Source organism: Haemaphysalis longicornis, unplaced genomic scaffold (genome assembly GCF_048455015.1).
Source record: "Haemaphysalis longicornis isolate Haplotype H1 unplaced genomic scaffold, Haemaphysalis longicornis Haplotype H1 scaffold_3, whole genome shotgun sequence".
In the NCBI taxonomy this organism is placed as follows: Eukaryota; Metazoa; Arthropoda; class Arachnida; order Ixodida; family Ixodidae; genus Haemaphysalis; species Haemaphysalis longicornis.
This window is the reverse complement of record NW_027526335.1, coordinates 185,072,628-185,099,494: the sequence shown is the minus strand read 5'-3', so window position 1 is coordinate 185,099,494 and position 26,867 is coordinate 185,072,628. Positions and strand designations below refer to the sequence as shown.

The window sequence follows — 26,867 nt, the reverse complement described above, 5'->3', positions numbered from 1 at the left end:
CCTCTGTGCAACTCATTAGAGGCCGTGATATTATTGCAATAAATAAATAAATGCATAAATAAATAAATAAATAAAGAAATAAGCAGTCATTCAGGTGGATTCACCACTGACGATGACGGCGGTCGTAAGAAGCTCACGGCCGCCCCCCCCCCCCCAGCAACTCCCATGTGGCTTCGAACAGGGGCATGCGGCGGAATGACGTTGAAGATACATCTCACTTCACGAGCCTCAGCTCTGCCGAGTGCAGTAACCTTGCGCAGCAGCCTTAGCCCGAGCCAGGGCGTGAACAGGGAAAAAACATCGCTCTCCTTGTTTCCTCAAGCGGCTCGCGCAGTCGCCGGAAGGAACGCGGCAAGTCTGGCACGAGCGGCAAGGCAGCTGTGGCCGTTTGTAATAACGCCTCCAAGTCGCCTGTAGCTGGCCAAAGCACGTTCAATTCCAGTGGTGCTCCTACACCCAAGGTCAAGGACCCACGTCAGGTTAACCCTGTCAGCCAGGTCACCATCTGCTGGGTTCCCCATCTCTCCTGGAGCGGCTGGCAGCGTCCACCAAGCAGTCTGTCTTCCTCGGCGACCACAGGTGATGCGGGCGGCACTGATGAGCCTCGCACTGCTGGCCCATCCCTCGTTGTGACCGACCCTCGTCTCGTCAACCCGATCAACCAGGTGAACGACTTGCTTCCTCCCCGACCCTCTCCACCGGACCGCCTAGATGCGTCCAAGCGGGCGTTGCCCTCGTCGTCAGCGGACACCGATGATGCCGCCGACGACAACAACGAACTGCGTGTCGAAGTCAAAGTACCTTCCAACGAGAGTGAGTTTTGAAGACAAGAAGGTTTATGTGGGTCATGCCCTTATCACCTTTATGCTGGTGCGTTTTCTTACTTTAAATGTCCATGGCTTTCGGGACTTGGACAAACAGAGGGAGGTGATGCCCTACGCTCGGGCGCAACACGTTGACCTTCTCTTTTTGCGGGAGTGCATTTTTCGTACTCCACTCGACGTTCCTTTGTTTCGCGAGCGCTTTTGTGTGCAAGCTTTTTTCAGACAAGATGACCTCGGGCGTAGGCGTCGTCTTTCCCCGCGAGAGCTTGCGCCGCAAGGCTCATTGTACCTTTGGGACAGGAGGGCGCGTGCTTGCCGTCGATTTTTTCCTGCTCGCTCGTCGGGTGCGAGCTGTTGTGTATGCACCTGCGCAGCACTCTGACTCGTCCTCTTTTTTTTGCATCCCTCGAAGCGTTAATGCTGGAACTATACCCAACATTTTTAGTTGGCGATTTTAATTGTGTGACCGACCCTGCATGTGATGTGCGAGGACGTGGGCAAGGTCGGCCCTAAAGCGGTGCACGGGCGTTGAAAGGACCTGATCAGTCAATTCCATCTTTCCGACGGGTGGGTGCAGCTTCACGGCGACACGTTTGTCGCTACTTGAGAAAGGGGACAATCTGGCAGTCGGCTAGATAAGTTCGATTTTCCGCCCGAGCTGAGCTGCCACGTGGAATGCTGCGACGTTTTCTCCTTCCCGGCTGGAGTTCGTCGCGTGTCCGATCACCGGCCTGTGTTATCAGCGCTTAACCTTGGCAACTGTACGCCCCGCCACCAGATGTGGCGGATGAATGAGCGTCTGCTAACCGACCGGGACAATTCTGCAGCATTTACTGCTTCGTTGACTGCTCTGTGCGGGTACAGCTCTCTCCTTTGGGATGAGTTGAAGGACCACTGGCGCGTGATTTTAGTTAAGGAAGGTCGTGCGCGCAAGGTGCGCAGCACGGCCGCGCTTAACGACACGTTGAGGGGACTTGGCATCGTACAGAGAGGAGGCACCTTAACCTTCGCGATGCGGACTATGTCAACCTGCTGAAAATACGCTACAAGTCCCTCTTTCGGCAGTCATCCTAAGCCGCGAGCCGTGCGAAGACTTTGGGCAGGCCTGTCTCGGACCCCTCCGTACCCCGGCATATTAGAGATGACTCGCTGGATGAGGATGGGTTAACCACTGTTCCAGCAGTTACACTCGCTGATGGGTCGGTTAGCACGACGGCTGAAGATATAGCCGAGGTATTCCTGGGACATTTTGCCGCCATTTTCTCGACTGAGAGCGTGTCTTGCGATGCAGAGTAATTTCAGGACAAGCTTAGTGAATTTTATGGGATGCTGCCATGCGTGCCACATCACCTGTTTGGGTTGCTGTGTGCTCCTGTGGATGCCGATGAGTTAAGTGAGTGTGTTAAAAAATTGAACGCTGCGTCGGCGCCTGGTCCTGATGGTATCTCTGCTGGATTTTACAAGAAGTTTTTTCCGTCCATTCGGGGTGCACGGCTTTCTTAAGCGGGTAGTGCGACCTGCCTCTTTCCGTGAAGGCCGTGTCATCTTGATCGCAAAACAAGGCGGGGATCCTACGCTGCCCCAGGCGTATCGACCGACGGACCTGACTACAAGATTGTAGCATCCATTTTTTCCAGACGCACCAGGACCGTTTTGGCCGATATTATAAGCCAAGCGCGAACGTGCAGCGTTCCAGGTCACACAATATTCTCGTCTTGGCATTGACGCGCGATTTGTTCAGTTGCTTAACGAACATTAGCGCTTCTGGGTGCTTCATCTCTCTCTATCAAGCGATAGCTTTTGAAATAGTGAAACACCGATAGTTTCTGGGCGTTTTGCGCCAATATGGCTTTCCGCCAGACCTTGTAGTTATGCTCAAGCTGTTGTACTCGGACATGAGCGTTCCAATGCTCGTCAACGGGATTTTAAGTAGTCCCTTCTCTGCCACCCGTGGGATAAGACAGGGTTGCCCCTTGCCACCTTTGCTTTTTGTCATTTGTCTCGACCCACTTCTCCGCCGTGTTGATGCAAGCACTGCCATCCGCGGCTTTCCATTGCCAGGCATAGGCCAAGTTAAAGTGTACGCGTACGCGGGCAACGTGTCCCTGTTCATTCGGGACGAGGACAGCTACCAAGCATTTATGCGGCTATTTCATGAGTGCGGTGAGCTGTCTGGAGCTCGACTGAACAGGGGAAAAAGTATGGCGGTGCGTTTCGGCACATTTGCGTCTGGCTTGGCGGGCGACGTAGAATGGGTGACGGGTGTTCGAGTATACTTGGCGTGGTTTTCCATTCCTCGGGTGAGGTGGCGCGTAGTACGTGGAAGCGCCTCCTTGAGACTGCGGAGCAGCGTCTTGCAGTTGCAGGAAAGTTCAGGCTTTCCCTCTGAGAGCGAAGCTACATAATTAGGTCGTCCGTCTCAGCGGCGCTTTTTTATGTATCACGCGTAGCAAAAGCGCGCGCCATTTCACCCGACAGTTCGCCACGAAGTTTGGATTGTTCTTCTCGGCGGGAAAAACAGAAACAGTGTCACGAGCGTAGCTGAAGCTGCCCAAATCAATGGGTGGTTTTAGTCTGCCTTGCTTGCAAACCATGTGTAGCGTGCTGGCGGTGCAGGCAATCATCGACCTTTTAGACTCAAACGAGTACACAGGGAAGGCGCTGCTACAGTACTTTCTGGGAACTTCCGGGTCATTATTTTATCACGTACACATCGCCGGTCCTTCTGCTGTGCACCTGCCCCCATTTTATGCGTATATTATAAAAACATTGCAAAATCTCCAGTCTTCCTTGCCAAGCCTATGTTTTAGGGAAAGTACGGCAAGCGAAGTGTGCGAAAAATTGGCAATACCCCAATTGGACAACCAACAGACTGGAAGGTCACGCGGTGTCCATTAGCATCAGCTGACTTCGCCGGCACTTCGGATAAGGTTCGGGCTTTCGGATGGTTACGTGGCTGGAACGTTCTCCCGACGTGTGACCGTCTGGCGAGATTCGGCGTTGTGCGTTCGGCAGGGTGTCCGCACTGCGGCCACACTGAAACTTTAGAACATTCCTTGTTTCACTGTCGTTTAGCGGCAATGTTTTGGGCTGTATTAAGCAGGATGTTCGGACTCACACTTCGAATGAACACTCGTTCAAATGATGTGTTGGTGAATTTCTTGATGTGCGCTGATGCTTTTTTTGTGGATAAATCGTGGTGCTGCATGTCTTCGAGCCCGGCCGCAACGGGCAATGTTTCCAATGCTTTGGCGTGTCCGGTCGATTATCATGAGTCATTTGGAACACGAGTTGGCAGCTCTAGGAGAAGAAGCGTTCTTTTTTCGTTGGTCTACGCGATTTACAGTTGTCAGGAGCAACATCCTGAGCGTTTCTCTAGTGCCGCAGCGAGTTCAGCATAGTTTATGAACTCTTCCTTTGGACGCTGATGAACTTTGTATGACTTGATTTGTAGTACCTTGCTGCTATCCCAAACAGTTTTGTGCAGTGTGTAGAATGACTATGTTCCATGAAAACGTATTAGATAATATTCTGTTCTTATGGCAGCGCTGTTACCACTAGTCACTGCGCCTTGATATGTGGATTATAATAAATTCTCTTTACACCCCCGCCCTTGGGCATGAGGTGGCCAACGTCAGCCCTAAGGGTATGCTTTGAAGCCTAGTGTCATCAAATAGTGCCCCAGGTTGAGGAACAATTATTTTCACATTCCGTGGCGCATCGTTAGGTCAATGTTGAGGTCAACAATCGCTGAGACGGAATATAAGAAAAACGAAATCTGTACTATTTTCTACTACACAAAAAAAACATTCCTTCGGATTTAAACCTATACCTTGAACCGGAGAACCTAGATGTTGTAAAAGAATTCAAAACCCTGGGAGGAACATTCAATGAACATTTATTTCGGGATACACACGTTCAACACGTAGGAGGAAGCTTGGCTAAGGCTTGCGGTATTCTTTCCAGACTGCTACATGTTATCCCCACCAAAACAAAACTGCTTTTATACAACGCACTTTTTACCCCCTACCTTAATTACTGCCATCTTGTATGGGGCAGCATATCTCAAGCAAACATAACTAAGTTATTTTTACTGCAAACGAAAGCACTTCGCCATATTGCAAACGTTTCATACGACGCCCACACTGCAGAACGTTTTTCACAATTTAAGGTGTTGCCTCTGCCAAGCTTATATAATTATAATCTTGGGATGAAAAACAAACAGGCTGTCCGTTACAATAACAAATGTTTCCTCACTTTATCCAACCTTACACGACCTTTGGAAGTAATGTATAATATCAGACATAAAAATCCTTGGATGACTCCTTTCTCACGTACAAACAGACTGTCCGTTACAATAACAAATGTTTCCTCACTTTATCCAACCTTACACTACCTTCGGAAGTAATGTATAATATCAGACATAAAAATCCTTGGATGACTCCTTTCTCACGTACAAACCATGAATTTCGCAGGATACAGTACCGTATGCCCAGTCTCTTAAATAATTTAGCAAGCAAAAATATCGACATAAATATTATCTTCACCAGTAAATGGAAAGCTCACGTCATAGAAATGAGTATTTGCTTAAAAAAACTAATAAATTTGTGACGGCCATGCACACCACAATTATATTCTTTAGAATGGATTTCTCTCCGAAACATTTCCTGTAATGCAATTTGTTTTTCCTTTTTTTCGTTCGTCGAAAAGGTTTTCTTTTAGTTGGTGACATGAGCCTATTATTTCTCTGGCTGTACGTTTTACTACACAGGTTGTTTGTTCTTCCACTTGGTATGGATGTTCATTAGTACCTACCACGGCAACAGGTATAGGTACATTAAATAAATATTTGTAACATTTTAATTGGGTGTGTATATATGTAATGTGTGTTTGTATCTACTTTCTTATTACATATGTATATCCGAGTGTACATATGACTGCTTATCTGCATTTTATATGTAATCAGATGCATCCACGTGTACATTATTTCTTTTGTGTATGCCCTTTTTATCCAATTTCTGTAAACGTTGAACCATTTGTATTCATTTTTCCGCTGTTCTTTCACTGTCAAAAACGGGGAAGAAACCCTGTCAAGTTACCTTTTAGCAGCTTTTTGTTTCTGTCCTTATTATTTCCACTTTGCACGAGATTACAATGCTCAATAAATGAACTTTGAAATTAACTTTGAACATCATAACCATTCAAGCGATTGGACAGTACCAATGACAGCAGCCATCACGTCTTCCCATCCGATTCCATAATTGCCATTTGGTGGTGACGCCAACGGATCCAACCAAAATTCTCACAAAACCACTTAGTGTGATTGATTCGCCACGATGACAGCTGCCTTCCGAGGCCATTAACCCATTCGCCAATCCACATCGGCCACAACACTCAGCATACCACTTATGCAGATGCTTTCCCAACTCAAAAAAAAGCAATGCTTACGATTCCCACACCATACGAAAACGTGTAGGCACACCTGTAACATGTTTCCTTGGAAGGACGGCCCCCATGTTTGCAATGCAAGTTATTTTTCAAAGAGTCAGTCTAGGAAACAAACAAGCTATGAAAAAAGGGGCGGCGTAAGTACTAGAAATTTTAAAGCAGCGGTGGAGAGAATTTACCTTCGGTGTCTCATGTTCGACCAAGGGTAGGCGCAAGCTGCGTAAACGCACTGTTCGTTGCAGACGTTGACGCTGCCTTTATAACGCTGTATTGTTGTAAGCGACGGATGCGATGATAAGGTGTCGTAAAATTGATAAGGGCAGGGTGCTATTAAAGAAGCACAGCTCCCCTCCATGCAGTTAAGAGTGAATATAGCCAGGGTACATACGGCGTCGAAGTCCGAGATGACCTCGTTGAGGAAGCGGAGGCATTCCAGGCCCTGGTTATTCACTGACTCCTCCGTGTAGAAGTCGGAGAAGTTAGGCATGGCCGCGAACAGCACGCCTACGGCATCATGGCTCTTACTGTACAGGTCCTGCACATGGGCGAAGTGCAAAGTAAGGCGACCAATTTGTAATACAGTTCCTGATTTGGATCACTTCCAGACAACATTTAAACTGGATTACAATTGGTTTGGTAAGAATTCTAGGTACCAATTAGTTTGGACCTTCATTGTCCTATTTCCGCTGCCAGTACAGTGGCTCGACAAGACTTGGACCAGTCGATCCCTTAGCTACTCCATAGTTACTTTTAGCGCTGGACACTTGATGTCCCAAGAGTAACATGATTTTTGCAATCTTTCTTAAGTCAAATTCCCCGATGAGGGTAGAAGAAAAGATTGCCTGCCGAGTAATCATATCCACGGTCGTCACTAACTCGGATTACCGATCCCATGCATGTCCTAAAGATAGCAACAACGCACTTTCCTTGCATATGAAGCCCGTGCAAGAAATTTCGCTATAGCATCATATATGACGACAACCTGGCCCAGTGGCTAAGGCTTTGTGCTCTTGAGCCCAAAGATACGGGTTTTATCCCGGCCGCAGTGGCCGCTTTTTTGGTGGAGGTGGAACGCAAAAACGCCCGTGTGTGTCGATGTTTCGGTGCATATTAAAGATCCCGAGGTGGCCAGAATTAATCCAGACCGTTCTATTACGCCACGCCTCTTAGCCCAGAAGTATCGTCCGCGTATTGAGCCACAGAAATTTAAGTTTGTTTATACGTCGGCACAGCTGGGAGTAGCATTGCTCTTTGTTCAAGCTCCTTTAATTTCAGGTCTAAGAAACCTCGCCAGGATGTACCTTGTCGTGCAACTGAGCAAAACATGCCATATCCAATTCGTTTATTAGAATCTGACGGTACACGTTCAGTTGTACTATTTCCACTGCTTTATCCGTTGGGGCATAACAGCCCCCCGACGGATACATTGTGCAGAAATGCTTCAGCATCTCTGATGTTGGACAAACTGCATCGAGCCTACTAAATCGGAAACTGTTAGTGATCGGACTCCTGTGAGGTTCTGGCAGCACGATAAGTGCACTGTTTTCATTTTTTTCATAGAACTGTGTGAAACGGAATTGAATCTGTTTAACTTACCACTCTCTTACTGACTTAGAACTTGCATCGCTCCTAGCGGTTCCGCTGCGTTCTGCTAGAAACGTTATACGGTTTTTGGTAAGAACGTAACGGAGTCTTTCGATGTGGGAGGAACCGGCAGTTTACTTCACCTCTCAGCGTCATGGTTCCGATATAAATTTAGCAAGTACAGCGAAGTTTCACCCCACCTTTGTTATCTTGAACAGCACAAATATCGACTAGGATAGCGCGCCCTTTATTGGAGGCACAGGGCCTCATCCTCGCCTTACCTGACTTGAGTGATGGAGTGAGGACACTGGTCATGAAGCTATCCCCATGCGAAGAAGCATGTCGCTACCTTCGTAAAGTAATCTTTGCGGCCTACGAAGAAGTACAGTAAAGGCGTACGCACCTCGTCCAGCCTCCTCCTGCCGAGGAACACCTTGGCCACGTGTGGAGGCAGGACGTTGTAGACGAGCGCCTCGTTCTTTCGGCGCATGTCGGCCACCTTCTCCTTCTGCTCCTCCACGTCCTTTCGCCAAAGGAATAGCCTCCTTGACGTCAGCTCGAACTGAAAATTAGGCACACGCACTGTACCAATTAGAAACACACTCCCCGTGCCAATTAAATGAAAGCAGCAGACTCTCTTCAACTCCGCCGTGGCGAATACGATTTTACAACTTCGTCCGATCGCGTTTAGAGGTCCCCATAGTACAAAGGTCGCGATTTCGAGGTTGGTTATTCTGAGCATATTTTCTAACCTTTTTTGAGTTCCCTGCAGGGTAGAAGAAACTATACAAAGGGTGAAAAATTGTTTCGTGTGCGGGAGGCACCCACCTGCCTCGAGATGACCGCCAGTGCGAAAGCGATGGCAACCAGGTAGATTAGCTGGACAGCGTTGTGACGCAGCAGGGGCCTGCGGAGGAATAAAACGGGGTCGGCGTGAAACTCCAAGGTCAGCACTCTTGGCGCCAACGTAATCGCCGTCTAACATCGACAGTCGCAATCATCATAATCACTACCGTCGTTGCGAATACCAATACCGATGGTTGTTCACTATGGTTATCTTCAGTTTCTGAGCTCTTCGCCGCACAACCAATATCTCACTCAGGCAATGGTGAACTTCGAGGGAAAAAGGCTCTTTTGGATGTTTATCTGACGATCGATGGGCCGAGGTTTTATAGCCTTGAGATCGTCAGATTTTTTCTCCTTATGCTGTAAATTTTTTCTGCGTTCCTTATTTATTTCAATTTCCGCTCCCTCTTATTCATTGTTTCCTCGTGCCTTTTATCCCTTTCTTTTCTCGTGTCGCCTCCCTATGTTGGCCTTGAATTGGCGGGAGCCGCCTTTTCTGGGGATAACCTCATCAGCATTCATTAAATCTCTCTCTCTCTCTCTCTCTCTCCACAATCTGAGACTACAATGTCTCATAGTAATGCCAGAACGTTTGAAAAATACCTGATGTTCTGTGAGGCGTCCTTGGCCACCTCAAACGTTCTAGGCTTGCTTGCTCTAACAGCGCAAAAGAGAACTCTCCCTGCTCGTGTGGGAGCACCTTTTCGGAGTGGTGTTTCTAGTAAGAGAGAACGCTATAAGAAAAAACTAAAGCATTCAGCTCTAGTATCACAGGCTTGTCGATAAAAGTGAACAAAGTTAGATGAAATGTAAAAAAAATCAGGGGGGAGGGAAGCGTGGATGACAGCATGAGCTGGCGCTAACGGATGTGAATATCTGAATCATAGTTAATGTAGCCAGCGATTTTCTCAGCCAGCTTTGGGAGTCATAGACAGAGGGAAAACCGACCTAAAGCAAACAAAACCATCCAACTGAAACTAATAACAGCCAAAATAACATAAAACAGAAAATAATCCTAATTGTAAAAGAAATACCCGCCGCGGTGGCTCAGTGGCTAAGGCGTTGCGCTGCTGAGCCCGAGGTCGCGGGTTCGATTCCCGGCCGCGGCGGCCGCTTTTCTGATGGAGGCGAAAAGCAAAAACGCCCGTGTGTACGAGATTTCGGCGCACGTTAAAGATCCCCAGGTGGTCAAAATTAATCCGGAGCCCTCCACTACGGCGCGCCTCATCGCCTGCGTTGCGTCGGCGCGTTAAACCCTACAATCAATCAATTGTAAAAGAAATGTACATACAGGCGTTCCCCAACTAGTGCAGCCAGCATTTCGCTCATCAATATGGACACCCGGAACCAACCTAAAGGACAGCACACGAATACCACGCAAAACGGATAACATTAAAGTGCTGTTAAAAAAATAAACGAGACATGCCCAAACTGACCTAAACGTTATAAAACGTCTACACCAACAAAAACAACGGCTGAAAATGGCCAGAAGGCTATAAAACTACACAAAATATCGTTCATAATACAAGAGCACGTCATAAATTGATTACACATGTGATAAAGAATGTTATCTATCAAGTATTACCAAAACGTGAAAAACTGGAGTTTACGTGATTGCGACCCAGCTTTACAAACTTGGTATCCTGAATCTAAGCTCCGACAGCAGCCAGTCAAGTTCGGTTAAACAGGGTATCAGAAGGCACGTGTTATATTGTTCAATGCAGCATGTCGTCACTGGGCACAGATCACTAGGAAACGTATTCAAGCCACACCCCCCCCCCCCCCCCCCGTCCCCCGAGAGGCACATTTGGGTACAACCTGTTTCAATTATGACAATTTAATAATGAGTAGGCATTGAGTGGCTGAATTTGTGTGGTTTGAATAGACCCTGCAACACTTTTTTCAACTTTTTCGAAACCCGAATACTTGCCGAACGTAGTCAACCAATACATCCAGTGCTTAGATAAGCGGGTCGCAAAGTACCTCAGCGTAAAATTGTTGCTGTATGCCCATCAGATAGCTTAGAAACATCCACAAAACATTCTCCTCTCTTTCCCGTTCCTGGCGTTCTTCGACCGCTGTAATTACATCATTACAGCGGTATAGCGGCCATTTGCTGGCTTTCCTGCAGTTGCAGGAGTGAACACATTCCACGCCAACATTTTAAAAAAGCCACAAAAGCAAAGCGAAAACGAAAGGCGCACCGCTACGACGAACAAGTCGCGCAGTGCCGCTCCATGGTGGCAAGGACTATAGCTTTCGCTGTGCTTCCAGACGCGAAGGAGAGACGGAAAGCGTTTATCTGAAGTGTTGCAGAGTCCATTTAAGTGGACTTGGTTATAGGGGGCAGTGGCTTTCTTCTGCAGATGAAGCGCGCTATAATTATGGGCGTACACTTCTCTGTTTGTCTTCAAAATTTCCCCTTAACCAAAATTTTCATTAGATCAAGTCTGTCATTAGATGTAGCTCTTGCACTCACTCTCCCTCTTGTTCCGGGAGGGCGGTGGAAAGCGCCCCGTCCACCAGCTCGGCCCCGTCCCGGGGCTTCTCTTCAAGGTGCTCGTGATGAAGGGTGTAAAACTCGGCCAGCGGGGGCAGCAGGCAGAGAGCGCACTGCAGCGCGCAAAGCAGGGCGAGAAAGGCGAGCTTGGTGAGGTAGCTGAGCCGCACCAGCACGGCCACGGCCACCAGGGCCAGCGCAGCCACGCTCGCCGAGTGCCGGGCTGCGTCCAGCGCCCCGCCGTCCACGATGCCGGGCAGCAGGGGGAGCCTCTCCTGCTCGGCCTCGACCTGGCTGGCGCTGTTCCGGCTCGTGCCGAGAAGCTGAGAACGGAAGCGGAAAGCGACGATGGGCTTAAACCTCCAAGCGGTCACTAGAGTGAAACGTTTGCAATAAAGTGTTAATAAAAGTTCTAAGCAGTTTTACAACAAGGCAGTCCTGGTTGAATAAGCCGTTCTGAGGCCTAAATTCCGCAGCTGTGTTGTTTCAGCCTGCCAGCTGATACGCCCATACGCCCAGCTTTATCTACAGTTGTGGGTGGTGAGGAGGGCATGACAAAGTATTCAATTCATGCCCTTAACGCTGTGTTGTTTCAGCCTGTCAGCTGATACATCCATACGCTTCCGCTTTATCTGTAGTTGTGGATGATCAGGAGGGCATGACGAAGAATTTCCTCGGATTCGTGACCTTAACGCAAAACTTTCCTCCACTTCATTTTATGCAATAGCATACGGACAAGAGCTGGAAATAAGAGTACAGGGGCGGTATTCTCGTAACTGTCCCTTTTGAAAACGTCCCTTTTGAGTCCCTTTCATCGTGACGTACTTCCGGTTAAGCAATGGGCGTTGGCAGTAGGTTTGTTGCACTTGCGTTACGTCACTTCCGGTTGTTTGCTTTTAGCCAATCAGGGCTCGCCAAAAGGGACACTTTTGAAAGGGACGCAAAAGGGACAAAACTCGAGAATACCGCCCCAGGACTATGACTGCTCTTGTATCTGACACTGTTTCTTTTTCGTTTTTTTTTCCTATTTTACGCTAGGTAACTTTATCCTCCGACTATTCCCCTACATGTACGGTCCATCAGGCACGCCTTTGAATGCCACCTTGGGATTTTCGCGTAATGTGGCGAGCGTTCTTAATGTATGAAACAAGTTTTCAAGGATGCCGGTCCCATGAAAGCAAGACGTGAACGCAGTCGGGCTACTGCGTTGGCATGGGTAATCTCCACTTTTTTTTCTATCGGTGCCTCACTCCGCACAAGGGCCTCCTGTCTCATTCACCTACACGCTTTTCCCGTTAAGTGTCCCCTACCGCCACGCCACTACGTGAGAATTATCAACACTTAATTTCAGGGGCATAAAAGCGTTGCACAAAGAAGACGGGCCGAGGCTTAAAAAAGACACACATATGTGCTTTCTTTGTGTTTCGGTACCTCGTCTTTGCATAGCGCTCCAAATCATTTGCAATCATGTTTTAACTCCTCCAAACCACGACTCTGCTATGAGAACTCTGCCTGTCTGTAGCACACAATATTAAGGCAGCCTTTCAACAATCGGCAGATTCTGCCGCGGCAAGCAACCGGGGAAGCCTGATTTGTGTATTCCAAAGCCACTTTACCGAAGTGAGGCACACTGTTTTCGCAATAAAGTTAATGCACACCAGACAAAACACATGGGAGCCGGAAATGTCCTCGCTACTGCAATCAATTTTATATCGGAGCCATGTCTTCGAACACATAACCAGAGCCGAACATACGCAATAGTCGTCGGAGACATGGCTCCGAAATAAGATCAATTGCAGTAGCGCCGACCTTTCCGGCTTCCATGTGATTTGTATGGGGTGCGCTAACTTTTATTGCGAATAATATGAACGAACTAGCCCAGTACCACGTGTTATTAGTAGAGAGCGGGTCTTAGGCAAGTGCCCATTTGTTTCCTTGCGCTGTTTTTTCCCCACTTTGATATGTGAGCATAAAATCGAGGTTAAGAAGGGCTCTTATGGTGTTTTTATGGTGCCTATAAATGTCTATTTTGGTGTTTCTGCTTAAATGCCGGTAAACGGCTATAAATGGCTATTTTCAAAATTGGTGCATATATGCGCGCTATTTAGACTCAAGTTTCCTTTGCTAGTGCAGTTTGAGATCGTTTTTTTATGTTACCGGGCAGCATTGACTGTTCGGATTTCGATGGGGTTCAACCTGGCCCTCTATTTCAAACAAAAGTTGCTAAAAACAACTGCCAGCCGCAATAAAATAGGACGCTCATTCTCAGTGACAAAAGGCCATATTTGAAGTACAGAAATATGGAGATGGTGATAGATTTCTATTGTTTCCCCGATTTTGACCGTGATGATTTGACCACGTTTCGCGTGCTCTCCAAACAAACTTCTTCAAACATGTGTCGATGCATTTCAACGTAATGGTTGAGCTTACAACACGTATTCTACGATTCCATTATTTCCCGACCACTGTGTTAGTTACAGACAAATTACAAAGCCCTAAAGGTTCTTTATCCTTGCAATCAGACCTTAATAAACTGGCCAAATGGTGTATCGATTGGCAGGTGGAAATAAATGTGTCCAAATGTGTCCAAACTATTTCATTAATAGTATGCCTGTGCAAGCCTTAACCATGGTGAAATGCTTGAGGGCCCACATAACGTCTGATCTCACATGGTACCATCAGATCGATACAATAACCCACAAGTAATCTAAATCACCGATTTAGTAAGCTCAATGTCCATTCGGCTAATATGTCCACAAAGTCTTTAACCTACCAAACAACACTTTGTTCAGAGATAGAACAAGCAGCACTAACCTGGAACCGCCATCAGTGGTATCTCGTAAAAAAAGTTGAAACACTCTAAAATGAAGCGCCCAATTTGTTCTTGGGACCCACTCGCGAATATCAAGTGCAAGATAAATAAAAAATTCCTAGATTTGCCACCTCTGAAACAACGCCCGCGTAATAGTCTTTTATCGCTTTTCCATACGCTGTAGCACAGCCACTCTTCCTTCGCTGCCTTGCGCATAAAACCCGCTAATCACGTTTTTAACAGCAGGGCTGTTTAATTTTTCAGTTCCACCGTATAGCGTTACTACCAAAATATAAAAAAGACAAGGCGCACGTGAGCGTGCGCCTTGTGAGGAGCGCCCGGCGTCGGCTGGCTCGCGCATGGGCTTCCGCCACGTTAGGAGCTCGGAAAATTACCGAGAAAATTCCCCGCATTTCCCCGAGGGGAAGAATGTGAAAGTGCGAATGCACGAGTTGAATTTGCGCGGTTCGGTAATGTTCGCGAAAGAGAGATCACACACACGCACACACAACTACAAAGAAAGAAAGATGCATTTATTCACAGACACCTATTTGTGTTGTCGTTGTACTTGATTGCTAGAGCGGATCTCAGCTTTGAAATTTCGTGTCAGTACTCCTTTAAGCGGGTGCATTAGCCCTTCTCACGCCCGATTCCTGGCCAATCCCCCACGTGGGTATGTGCCATGTCAGCGGCCACGCAGCGCGCGCCCATCTCCCCCCGTTGCCAAGGAAGAAGAGGAGATTCCTGGCCAATCCCCCACGTGGGTATGCTATGCGGACATCGCCGGTGGACGCAGGTTCAGGGTCGCTTAAGAAGTGCATTCGCACTTAAAAAATATTAAATGCACGTGAGTGTGCACCTCGCAAGGAGCTGCCAGCGCCAGCTAGCTCGACCTTGGAGAACACTCTTCCAAGCGTTCGTGGCGTGATCTCTCGCGTGTTCTTCTACGCGCCCGTTCAGAGAGAGAGAGAGAGAGAGAGAAAACTTTATTAAACTGAGCTTGTCTTTAGCGTGAGAAGTTGGTGGTCGTTGTTATCATGTGCGTTCGCGCCTGAAGTGGGCGCCACAGACGTCGAGTACATGCTACAGGCTCCGAGTTCGCGAAGCCGATTGCCCTGGGTTCTAGCGCGGGCTAGCGCGGTCCACTTTGGGAGAGATGTGAAAGCCTGCGGACGAAACAACCCGGGCCTGCCAGTCATGGAGAACTTTCAACGTCAACTTCGAAAATCCATGTGAGGTGCAAAAGCCTGGTCTCCGACGAAGGGGGAGGGGCCGCCAGCTATGCTGCTCCTCTAGCATTTCACCACCAGCGCAAGCTGCGCCAGTTTTTTTTTTTTTCTCGCCTAGATCATGCATTCAAAGCACGGCCATCCTTAACGCGTACTAACCTGTTTTTGTCCTCACCGTTCTAATTTGCTATTCGTCGCTGGAACCAGCTCTCAGTGACCATGACCCATTCATCAGAGTTACATTTATTCCTGAAGGTGTAAATTGTATAAATCATTTCTCAATATTATTGTCATTTCGACCCTGTAAATAGGCACGTTGATGTGTACCCTTATTGTGCAACTATGCATTGCCACTTGGATATGTTTGTATTTGTATTTCCACGACTGTTGCTGCTTTTTATGTTATAATTATTTTTCAATCCCACTCCTACGTGATGCCCGTAAGGGCGTTACGGGTAAATTATTATAAATGATAGGACGCTCAAGCAAGCGACAGTGGCCATTGAAGTTGAAAGTGAGCAGTAGGTTGTTGAATTAATCCAACTGATCGCCATTAGTCCAGCAGTTTTGGGGAGTATCTACCGGCTATGCTGAACTGCTGGCGCCTTCGTGCCGTCATTAATAATAACATTGGTGGTTTTCTTGTCGTAGATACATGTTGTGGACATCTTCGTTTGTAGTAATTTGCCTTTATGTGAGAATCTGCGGTGCCCATATTTCCGACGTTGACGGCCTAAAACGTTATTTTGCATGGCTATTCTTGGCGCCTAAAACGCGCTTTTTTTAATGCCATAAAATGTGGCCTCCAGTTATTAGACACATTGTTGGCCCGCTTGGGAAGCAAATAGTATAACTGGGGCCTCACGCATCACGAAGATGTAGTCTGTCAAAATTTTCTAGTCTACCGGAACAGTTCCTGGGCCACGAAGACGTCCAAGTAAACGCTTTTTATCAAGTTTCAATGATCCGTTTCATCACCGAAGACAAAAAGGCGCTCTCTTCAGCTTTCTGGCGCAAAACCTTTCAGTCGCCGTCTAGAGGTCAGCTGTAGTTCTGAATTTAAGGCGAAGCTTGCTACGCCTCACTGATAGCGTTGACGTCCGAGGAAAACACGCAGCAGGAAAGCCAACGTTACACAGTGGGTTTCACAAAAGGTGCATCAATCATGCGCCACCTAAGATAACAATGGGATGTCTTTGCACACCTGACGCACCTCTCGCAATGCACAAAACATAGTTTGGCAGTGCACAGTCAGTTGGCTGTTGTGATGGTGATGATAATTATTATTATTATTATTATTATTATTATTATTATTATTATTATTATTATATTATTATTATTATTATTATTATTATTATATAATCTAAAGCTCACATCTATTGAAAATGTTTCCAATTCACACTCCAACCATAAGCTAATTATACTTGGGGACTTCAACACCCCAGGTATTCACTGGAACAGTCTTTCATTTCAGCATAAAAACCATTATGCAGTGCAGAAATGCACCATGTTATTAGATTTTCAATCATTCACCTCCTTGCAGCAGTTCTGCCACATAGAAAACTTCTGTGGTAATGTCCTAGATGTGTGCTTCTCGAACTTGAAAAATGTACAAGTGTGTGCCTCCGAAATATCTCTTGTACACCCCGACAAGTTTCACCCCCCTCTTATTGTCTCTGTCTCTGTCGCTGCCCAGCATTGCTATGGTGGTGTTGACGATTGTGCAGTCCCGCGATATGCTTTCAAGCGTGGAGATTATGTTGGGCTCTATCACTTTTATTCATCTGCTGAATGGTCTAGTGTTTTTGATGTCAATGATGTTGACGAACAGGTTCGACGTTTTACCGAAATTGTCAGGAGTGGCATGGAAAAGTACATCCCTTGTTATATGCCTGTTCATTCCAAATTTCCCCATTGGTTCTCTAAAGAACTTCGAAGTTCGCTTAAACTTAAGGACAGCGCCCACAAAAAGGCCAAGCGTTCTGGGCTCGACAAGTGGAAAGCGGAGTTTAGTCGGTATCGCTCACTTTGTAAAAGCCTCTACCGGCGTGACCACCAGCTCTATATAGAGTCGTTAGAGGCTTCTGCGTCTCAGAAACCGGCTGACTTCTGGAGGTATGTACGCGGCCGTTCTAAGGAGTCTAAAGAACACATTAGCCTGCTTAATTCCGATGGAGAACAGGTTGAGGATGTCGCCACTAGCTTTGCTCAGTACTTTCATTCTGTCTTTCAATTGCCAGATGGTCACGACGAACGCCTATCTTTTAATAATATGTCTAATTTTAGTACACTTACGTTCGATGAAAAACTTGTCAATGATAGCCTTAAACGGATGAAACCGTCATTTTCCTGTGGTGCAGACGGAATTCCAGCAGCCCTCATGAAGGTTTACGGCAACATTTTTGTGCCTGTCTTAACTTCCATTTATAATAACTGTTTACTTTTCGGCAAATTTCCTCGTGCATGGAAGATTGCTCGAATTTTTCCAATATTTAAGTCTGGTGATAAGACAGCCGTTACCAACTATCGCCCAATCTCACTCCTTTGTGTCGCCTCAAAACTCTTTGAGTCAGCTCTGCACAACGTTCTTGCTGCCTGCGTCAAGAACGTTCTGATACAAAATCAGCACGGCTTCTTCTCGGGTCGATCGACGGTTACAAATCTTGCAAGCTTCATGACTCAGGCTTCGGCTGCAGTTTGTGAAAACGGCCAGTTGGATGTTATTTATTTTGACCTCAGTAAGGTGTTCGATGTAGTGAACCATAAATTATTAATTAACAAGCTTACTATGTCCGGTGTTGATGCAAGCCTTGTTGCCTTCTTGTCCAACTATCTCCTTGACCGGTCCTTTTACGTAGATGTAAACTTCAAAAGGTCTAGTGTTTACACTGCAACGAGTGGTGTACCTCAGGGTTCTGTGCTGGGTCCACTATTGTTTTCTATCTTTATCAATGATGTGTCAACGGTGTTAACAAAATCTTCATTTCTTCTCTATGCTAATGATGTCAAACTATTTAGGCACATTAGCGGTTTTCAGGACTGCTGTGCCTTGCATAGGGATGTGTCGGAATTATCGGTCTGGTGCAGCAAAAACTGTATAATTTTAAACCCTGCTAAAACAAAGGTTGTCACGTACAGCCGGAACGCCCATCGTCTACTGTTTTCCTACAGTATAGAGGGAGCTCCTTTGCAAGGGGTTGAGGAAATTAGGGACCTCGGGGTTCTTTTCGACAGTAACCTCTCTTTTTCTTCTTATATTAGGCTCATCACCCAGCGAGCGCTCCGAAGTCTTGGAAATGTGTGTCGGATTACAAAGGAATTCTCTTCTCCAGATCCATTTCTAATGCTATACAATGCAATATGTATCCCCCAGTTAGAATATGCTTCTGTTGTCTGGAACGGCATCTCCAAATCTAGTAGTGAATTAATAGAACGTGTGCAGAAGAAGTTTTTATCCATATTTAAGCACCGTCATCACAATCACAGTCCGGGTCCTGATTCTGACTTACCCATAGTTCCTTCCATTCCTTCGTTGACCTGCAGACGTATGCGTGCAGACCTTACATTTCTTCACAAAGTTGTTCATGGTGACCTTTCTTGCGCGGACCTGCTTAACTGTTTAGATTTTAGTGTTCCACAGAGGCCCACCAGGTCGCATCGCCCTTTCTTGACCGCTGCGCGCAACTCCAATCATTCTCCAGTGCGCAGAATACAGAATTGCTACAACCGCTTCTCTGAACGCCTTGACATCTTTCAAAGCTCCTTTACAATTTACCGTACTGCGCTGCTGAACACAGTATGTTAAACATCTATGATATCTCTGTCGTTCGTTTTTCTTTTTTTTTTATTTCTGAAATTTGGTTTCTCTGCGGTTCTGTTTAACCAATATAGTTGCCTGTTTTTGAAACTGTTTACTTATCATGCTTGTCTTATCATTTGTCTCTATACTCTTGTCATTGTTTTTGTCGTCTTACTGTCAAACTTTGTTCTCTGCTTGTTGTGTATTCATTACAATAAGCTGAGCCACAAAGGCATCTTCTTTTTTTTCTTTTTTACCTGTACCCAGGCTCCGCCTGTGCGTTATTTTTGTAATTTTCGCTACTTCAATATGTGTGTGTCTTGTCGCTTGTTTGTTTCTTGCAATATGTTTCTTGTATTTTGTTTTCATATAACTATCCGTGCGCCAGCACTCAGGCCTCTGGCTGTTTCTGGGCACGTAAATAAACATGATTGATTGATTGATTGATTGATTGATTATTATCTAGTTGACCCGTTGCACGATAAACAACGGGGCGTTGGTGTGCTTATTGCCCTACATGACTCCATCAAGTGTAAACGCCGCCTTGACCTTGAATTAGAGAGTGAGTGTATTTGGTTAGAGGTGTTTTGTGATCGGGGTGAACGGCTCTTAGTGTGTACATACTACATTTCCCCTGAGACACATGCCAGTGAGTTCAGAAATATCCTTAACACAATCGAAACTACAGTAATATCTCACAGTGATCACCATTTCCTTGTCACTGGGGACTTCAACGCACCGGGGATTTCTTGGGAGACTCAGCGGGTCAGTCAGGCGTCTCAACCAATATCTCCGAAGTGTGACTTTCTATTTGATTTTATTTCCTTTACTTCCTTGCAGCAGTGCAACCTCATTAGGAATTCATGTGGGAACGTCTTAGATTTGTGTCTGACTAGCTTGGAAGCTGTCGTCGTCTCGCGCAGGGATACTAACCTTGTAAAACCGGACAAGTTTCATCCGTCATTACATATTTCATTGCCAAACGTATCTCTCCTTCATTACAGTCCCCCTGTTTGCACACCAGGAAGCAGTAGTTACGACTTTGCTCGTGGTGACTACATTGGTTTATTTCACTTTCTTAGTAACACTGATTGGTCACCAATAGCTAACCTCAACGACGTTGATGAACAGACCGATTTTTTTACTGAAGTTGTTCACGATGGCTTGAGGAACTTTGTTCCCCGAAAATTTGAAAAGAAAGGCAATTTTCCGCGTTGGTTTTCTGCTGAACTTAAACGAGCTTTGGGGACGAAAAATCGAGCGCACAAGCAAGCTAAGAAAACGGGGCAGGAAAGGTGGCAGAATGAGTTTCGTCAACTCAGATCTCTTTGTAAATGTCTGGTTAGGCGCGATAGGTCGAATTACATTGCCGCGGTTGAGGCTGATGCAACACGCAATGCAAAAGCTTTCTGGGGCCACGTCCGTTCTCAAACATGTAAAAATTCACCTGGGAACATTAACCTCAACGATGAACGAGGAGAGAGCATATCGGACGTTGCCAATGCCTTTGCGCGACAATTCCGTTCCACTTATGGCAACAACAGTGCAGCTTGCCCCCCTCCACAATCTCTAGGTTACTGTAAAAACTGAGAAGTGTTGGTTTCGGAAAGTCTCGTTTTGAAAGCTCTGAAACAATTGAAATCGTCATTTTCATGCGGCCCTGACGGCATTCCTTCTGCCGTACTGAAAGCGTTTGGTGATATCCTAGTTCCAGTATTGACGTGTATATTTCAAACTTCTCTCAAGTCTGGCAAGTTCCCCGCTCGTTGGAAGAATGCAAGGGTTGTTCCTGTATTTAAGACAGGTTCAAAATTGGACCCCACGAACTACCGACCGATATCTATTCTATGTGCTGCTTCTAAATTGTTTGAGTCAATACTGCATAAACTACTCACATCCAGTATAAATACCACATTAATACCTGAACAGCATGGTTTTTTCGCGGGCCGATCGACCACTACCAATCTCGTCAACTTCATGCTGCATGCTTCGGAATCTGTGCAAGGGAGAGGTCAACTTGATGTAGTCTACTTTGATTTAAGCAAGGCTTTTGATGTCGTCTGCCACGAGCTCTTAGCCAAAAAACTATCTGAGCTTGATATACAACCATCCCTGATATCTCTTATATGCAATTATCTATGTGATAGGTCATGTTTCGTGCATGTAAATGGACAGTCTTCTCTTTCCTATGAGGTCACCAGTGGTGTCCCTCAGGGCTCAGTGCTCGGGCCACTTCTCTTCTCAATCTTTATAAATGATGTCGCGACAATATTTAATGATTGTAATTTTCTTTTATATGCCGATGATGTAAAAATATTTAAATCTGTTTCCAACTCTGCCAGCTGTTCCGCTCTCCAGAGAGCAATCTCATCCTTCTCGCATTGGTGCTCATGCAACAAACTCCTCATTAATACATCTAAAACTAAGGTAATGACATACACAAGAAAGACTGACAACATCTTGTTTCCCTATAACATCAACGGTGAATTACTCCCACGTGTGGTAGAGGTTAATGACCTAGGCGTCACTTTCGACAGTAAACTGAGCTTCTCTCCACATATTCAGGTAATTACTCGTAGAGCTCTTCAATCGCTTGGCGTTGTCTGTCGCGTGTCCAAGGAGTTCAAGGAGCCGCATTCTCTTCTCAAGCTCTACACAACTATATGTCGTCCTCAGCTTGAATATGCATCTGTTGTCTGGAACAGCACGAGCAAAACAAACCGTAAGCTTGTAGAAAGGGTCCAAAATAAGTTCATATCTATCTTCAACCATCGCTTTGGCTATAGTAGTAATTATAACCCTGGATCGCCCTCTTCATTGACGCTATCATGCTTAACTTCCAGGCGGAACAAGGCTGATATTCTCTTCCTCTTTAAAATTATGCACGGCATAGTGTCTTGCGGTGAGCTGCTACAACATGTTCGTCTTTATGTGCCGCAAAAGTGGACCAGGAAACATGATACCTTTTGCAACCCCAATTGTCTGCGTGTCTTGTGCCCTGTGTTCCGACTGCAATGCACGTACAATCGGTACTCGGATTACCTTGATATATTTAATGATTGCCCTACTCTGTTTCGCAAACATGTCTGTGAGTTTGTATTGGCGTAACTGCCAACTTCTCTTATTCTGCATTTGTCTTTTATCCTTGAGTTCATGCACTGAAATGACTTTCATTCCGTAACTTCAACATAAGCTATCCTTTCGTTTTTTTTTCCCTTTGTATTTTGTATTTTATTTTGTATTTGAGAGATGTGTACATTATGTTTCGTGCGTTTCTGTTTCCGTGCGCCAGCACAAAGGCCCCCCCGGCTGTTCCTGGGCACGCAAATAAATGATTGATTGATTGATTGATTGATTGATTATTATTATTATTATTATTATTATTATTATTATTATTATTATTATTATTATTATTATTATTATTATTATTATTATTATTATTATTATATTATTATAACTACTACAAACCTTGTGTCTTTTATGTCCTTTGCCTCGGAAGCTGTGCATGGGCGGGGTCAGCTCGATACCGTGTACTGTGACCTCAGCAAAGCGTTTGGCGTAGTTGACCATTCCTTGCTTCTGCATAAAATGTCTACTTATAACATTCCTGTTTGCTTCGTGGAGTTACTCAGCAGCTATCTTAATAATAGGTCATGTTTTGTCTCTGTTAATGATAAAGAATCTGCTGCCTACTATGCTTCCAGTGGTGTGCCTCAGGGATCTGTTCTGGGGCCCCTTTTGTTTTCTTTGTTTGTTAATGACGTCTCAGCCTCTATAAATCACTCTTGTTTTCTGTTATATGCTGATGACATCAAAATATTTAAAGAAGTTACTAGCGCTGAAGATTGCATAGCTCTTCAATCTGATGTGGATGCTTTTAGCAACTGGTGCTCCGCGAACAAACTTGCTCTTAGTGGCACTAAAACGAAGGTTATGTCCTACACTCGTAAAACAAACCCCATACTTTATCCGTACGTTGTGAAAAGTGTGCCACTACCACGTGTGTGTAAAATATCTGACCTTGGAGTGGTATTTGACAGTGCGCTAAACTTTTCTGCTCATGTGGATTCTATTTCTAAGCGCGCCCTTCGCTGCTTGGGGTTTGTCTGTCGAATATCAAGAGAATTCAGCAACCCTGTCTCACTACTAAAGCTTTATTTGTCTGTTGTCCGCCCTATTTTAGAATATGCCTCTGTTGTTTGGAACGGCACGTGCCAGTCGAACAGTAATATACTTGACAAAGTGCAAAATAAGTTCATATCTATCCACAAACATCGTTTCTCCCGCCACAGAGGCAATGGTTCAGACTTTTTTACTTCTAATCCTCTCCAAAGTTTGAAGTCCAGACGAACCAATGCTGACCTAATTTTTTTATTTAAACTTGTACACGGGATTATTTTTTGTTCGGAGTTGCTTGCAAATGTAAATCTTAGAGTACCGTCGAAACTTACCCGTAAGTCTCCTATACTTCATACCCGTAAGACATGCAATAGACACTGCCCATTGTACCGCCTTCAAGAAACATACAATCTCTACTCCCATAATATTGACCTGTTTCATACACCCCTTCGGTCTTACATGTGCGACCTTCTGACTTCTGTCTCTCCCCGACTTGGTTCCGACAAGTTTTAATTCTATTTTCATTGCCCTATTTTCGTTTATGTTGCTCGCCTTTGTTACTGTTCCTACTCATATATATCTATATCTGCCCGTCTGTATTGTCAAATTTTTATGACACTGTGTTTTATCGTTTCGCGATTGTTCAAACTTTAGTGTGCCGAAATCATTGATTTTGTTAAATGACCTTTATTCTTCATTATAGTTTTTTTTCTTCGCTTGTATTTGTTGTTCTTCTCACGCGTGGATGTATTTGTGTCGTCGTCTGTCTTTTTCTTAAGTGCGCCAGCACAAAGGCTACGGCTGTACCTGGGCACTATAATAAAGAGATTGATTGATTGATTGATTGATTATTATTATTATTATTATGATGATGATGATGATGATGATGATTATGACAGAGTTGGACATTGTTTTTGCACTTTGGCTGAGTTGAAGTGCACTTTGGCTTTGGACATTGGCACCTTGGATTTTGGGCTTTGGGAGATTGAATTCTGGACTCTGGCTTTGACTCGATTGCGTGGGAGATTGTTTCGCGTTTTAACCATCATTCCCTTGAAAAAGGGTTTTTGGATTTTTGTGTGTGATACATGGCCTAGACACTTTATTCAAAGCGCTTACCTATATATTGGGCTGCCACGCAACCCCATGGATCAGCGTCAAACGTCGACGCGGCATCCGTTTTCGCAACCCGTCCATTGCACCCGCTGCTTCTCTCTCTTTCTCCGTCGCGGCTTATTGGTTGTCCCTTCAACCCCGCTCTCGCAACGCACGCGTAGCCATGCCGAAGTCGAATAGGCTTACTCGCTGTCTCGGAGTGAGCTTTTTCTTGCACAAATGCACAGCTAGCTCCGAATTCCGCCGTTTCTGCAACGCTGCGCCGATCTTTGACAGCGGCTGGATGTAATTTTAAATCCCATCGAACGCAACGTGCCGTGGCATTCCTGTCAAAGTGCGCCGAACACACGAGCTCATATTTTCTTCCCCAGCAGATGTACAGCCCATTTTCTGCGAAATTCCTTTTTTGCGTAGGACGTTCGGAAATCTTTTGTCGCCGGTATTTTAAATAAACTGCCTCCTGTCGCTCCGTGAAGGTATAAGCGTTCGTTGCGACCTGGAAGCAAAGGTTGCCACGGGCGACACACCGCTGGAACCAACGAGCGGACTGGTACAAGTTTTCCTACGCTGCATAAATAACTTCGCCTTTTTGGTTCACATCCTTCATCGCGCTGTTCTCCGACGCTCACAAAAGGCCGCGGGGAATTCGCGCATAAAGGCAATGCGCACCGAACAAAGGGCTAGGCGGTTGGGCCGAAACGACAATCCCTTCAGTCGTCGAGCGTCAAATTTCGCAAACGTCGTACGCACGACAAACCTGCTTACGTTGCCCGATTCCAGGGAATGGAAGAAGAGAAAGCCGGCTTTCTTCTACCGAACAATTGGAAGCAGCGGGAGCGTCAGAAGAAGACACGGTGCTATATGGCTGACGCCTTTCCCGTTTAAGCAAGAGGTTGCGAGTTTTATTCCTAGCCCGGGAGTCTATTTCATCTTGTAACGAGAACGGCCGTGCGTTGGATATTGCAGCATACGTCACATGTCGCAGATAGTAGAGATTAATCTTCAATTGCCTATAACAATAAGTTTAGCTATAACTCTATAACTGCGGCTTCGGTGTAATAAGCTTGGGTGCATTTATCTTCGGTGTAATACGCTTCGGTGTGTTATCTCCATGAAAGCAATATTTAGAACTATCACAAAATAATAGGCAGCCTCATAATTAATTACATAATTAGGACATAATTAATTCCCCATACGTAGTCATGCCACTTACTAGAACTCCGTGGACATGTGAAAGCAGTTACCGCTACAGTAATCTGCTGCTGACCCCGTGGACGCGGGTTCGATCCAGGACGCGGTGGCTGCTTTTAAGGTGAATGCTTTTCTGAAGGTGGCCAAAATTAATCCGGAGACCCCCACTACGCCACGCCCCATACCCCGTGCAGCTTCGACGCGTTCAACAGCACAATCGATCCACTGAAAGCAGTTACCGAAACTGTGGAGCCCAGGAGTGAGTCTATAGTTGTTTCAATGGACTGTAGAATACACAAAAGCAGCCCGTGTTACATTATCTTCTGTGGCCTCTGAATGCGATGTCGGTGATTCCCGCCTTTCCGCTTCACGCGTTTACCGATATGAACAACACATATCGGCTAACTAATGGGCCGAACTACGCAGCAACGGTATAGAAGAAGCCTTCGGTATGTAGTGGGCACAACCGGACTGATGATGATAATGATTGTGATGATTATGATGATGATGATGATGATGATATTTGCGGAGTTATGGTGGATTTATTTTATATACTTAGGTCACAGGAGGAGTTTCCGAATCCATCCTCGTCGTCGTGTAGCGATCGGCGCGCCACGTGTCCGCCGCGCCGAAGACGGTGGCGAAGAATCTGTCCTGTCAACCCTTAACAATCCACACGTGGAGACGGCCAACGGAGCAGCTGTCGAAGACGGGGAGGTCTACCGGGGTGAGGACGTGCTACAAGAGGATTGGCCATACGCGGCTGTGCCGTCTGAAGGCGACGACGAACGGGATGACGACGATTGCTACTGAATGCACAGTTTGCTACTGATTGCACAGTTCATGCATTCAATGGCCTTTGCTTTAGATTGCTGTCAAAAACGGCTTTGCACTCCTGGGTTCCGGCTGCTCCCTCTCTCCTGGGATCCCCTGTCAGTGTGAGGAGAAGCCAGGTCGAGCCCCAGCTGTGCTGTTTCTCCAGCTTTGCACCACTAGTGCTGGCTGCGCCAATTTTTGATACATAAACTACGGATACTTCACCGGACCAAACTGAACAGTTCGAGTCATCCATAAATTCTAATAAGTTAAGTTCTAATCAACGAGCTTCACTGTAGCGGCGTCAAATCTCGTCCGAAGCCGACACGAGCCACCTTCTATGGACCTGCCCTGCCCTTCAAACCTCTCGCCTGCAACACCTCCGGGGCACACGGCTCCATCCTGGGAGACCCCCTTATCTACAGCAGTGGATATGGGGCCCTCAGTACCGGTCTCTGCTGACGTTTCTGCGTGAAACCAATGTGATGTTGTATATGTAAGTGTTATGCCGTAAGGCAAACTCTCGCAAAAAAAAAAATCTCAGGAATGGCTTCAGACGAAATCTGATGCTGGCATCTTCAAA

The 26,867-nt window shown here is 46.0% G+C and overlaps 1 protein-coding gene across 1 annotated transcript in view; it reads right to left on the bottom strand.

The window, feature by feature from the left end:
• The window catches only part of LOC144175876 (adenylate cyclase type 3-like), a 306,163-nt gene that overhangs the window by 15,337 nt on the left and 263,959 nt on the right, over positions 1-26,867 (bottom strand). The window contains exons 10-13 of the mRNA XM_077704914.1: positions 11,182-11,525; positions 8,685-8,763; positions 8,260-8,418; positions 6,661-6,807 (exon numbers count right to left, since the gene is read on the bottom strand). Of these exons, the coding sequence (XP_077561040.1) occupies positions 6,661-6,807; positions 8,260-8,418; positions 8,685-8,763; positions 11,182-11,525 (729 nt within the window). The remainder of the gene's footprint in view (positions 1-6,660; positions 6,808-8,259; positions 8,419-8,684; positions 8,764-11,181; positions 11,526-26,867) is intronic.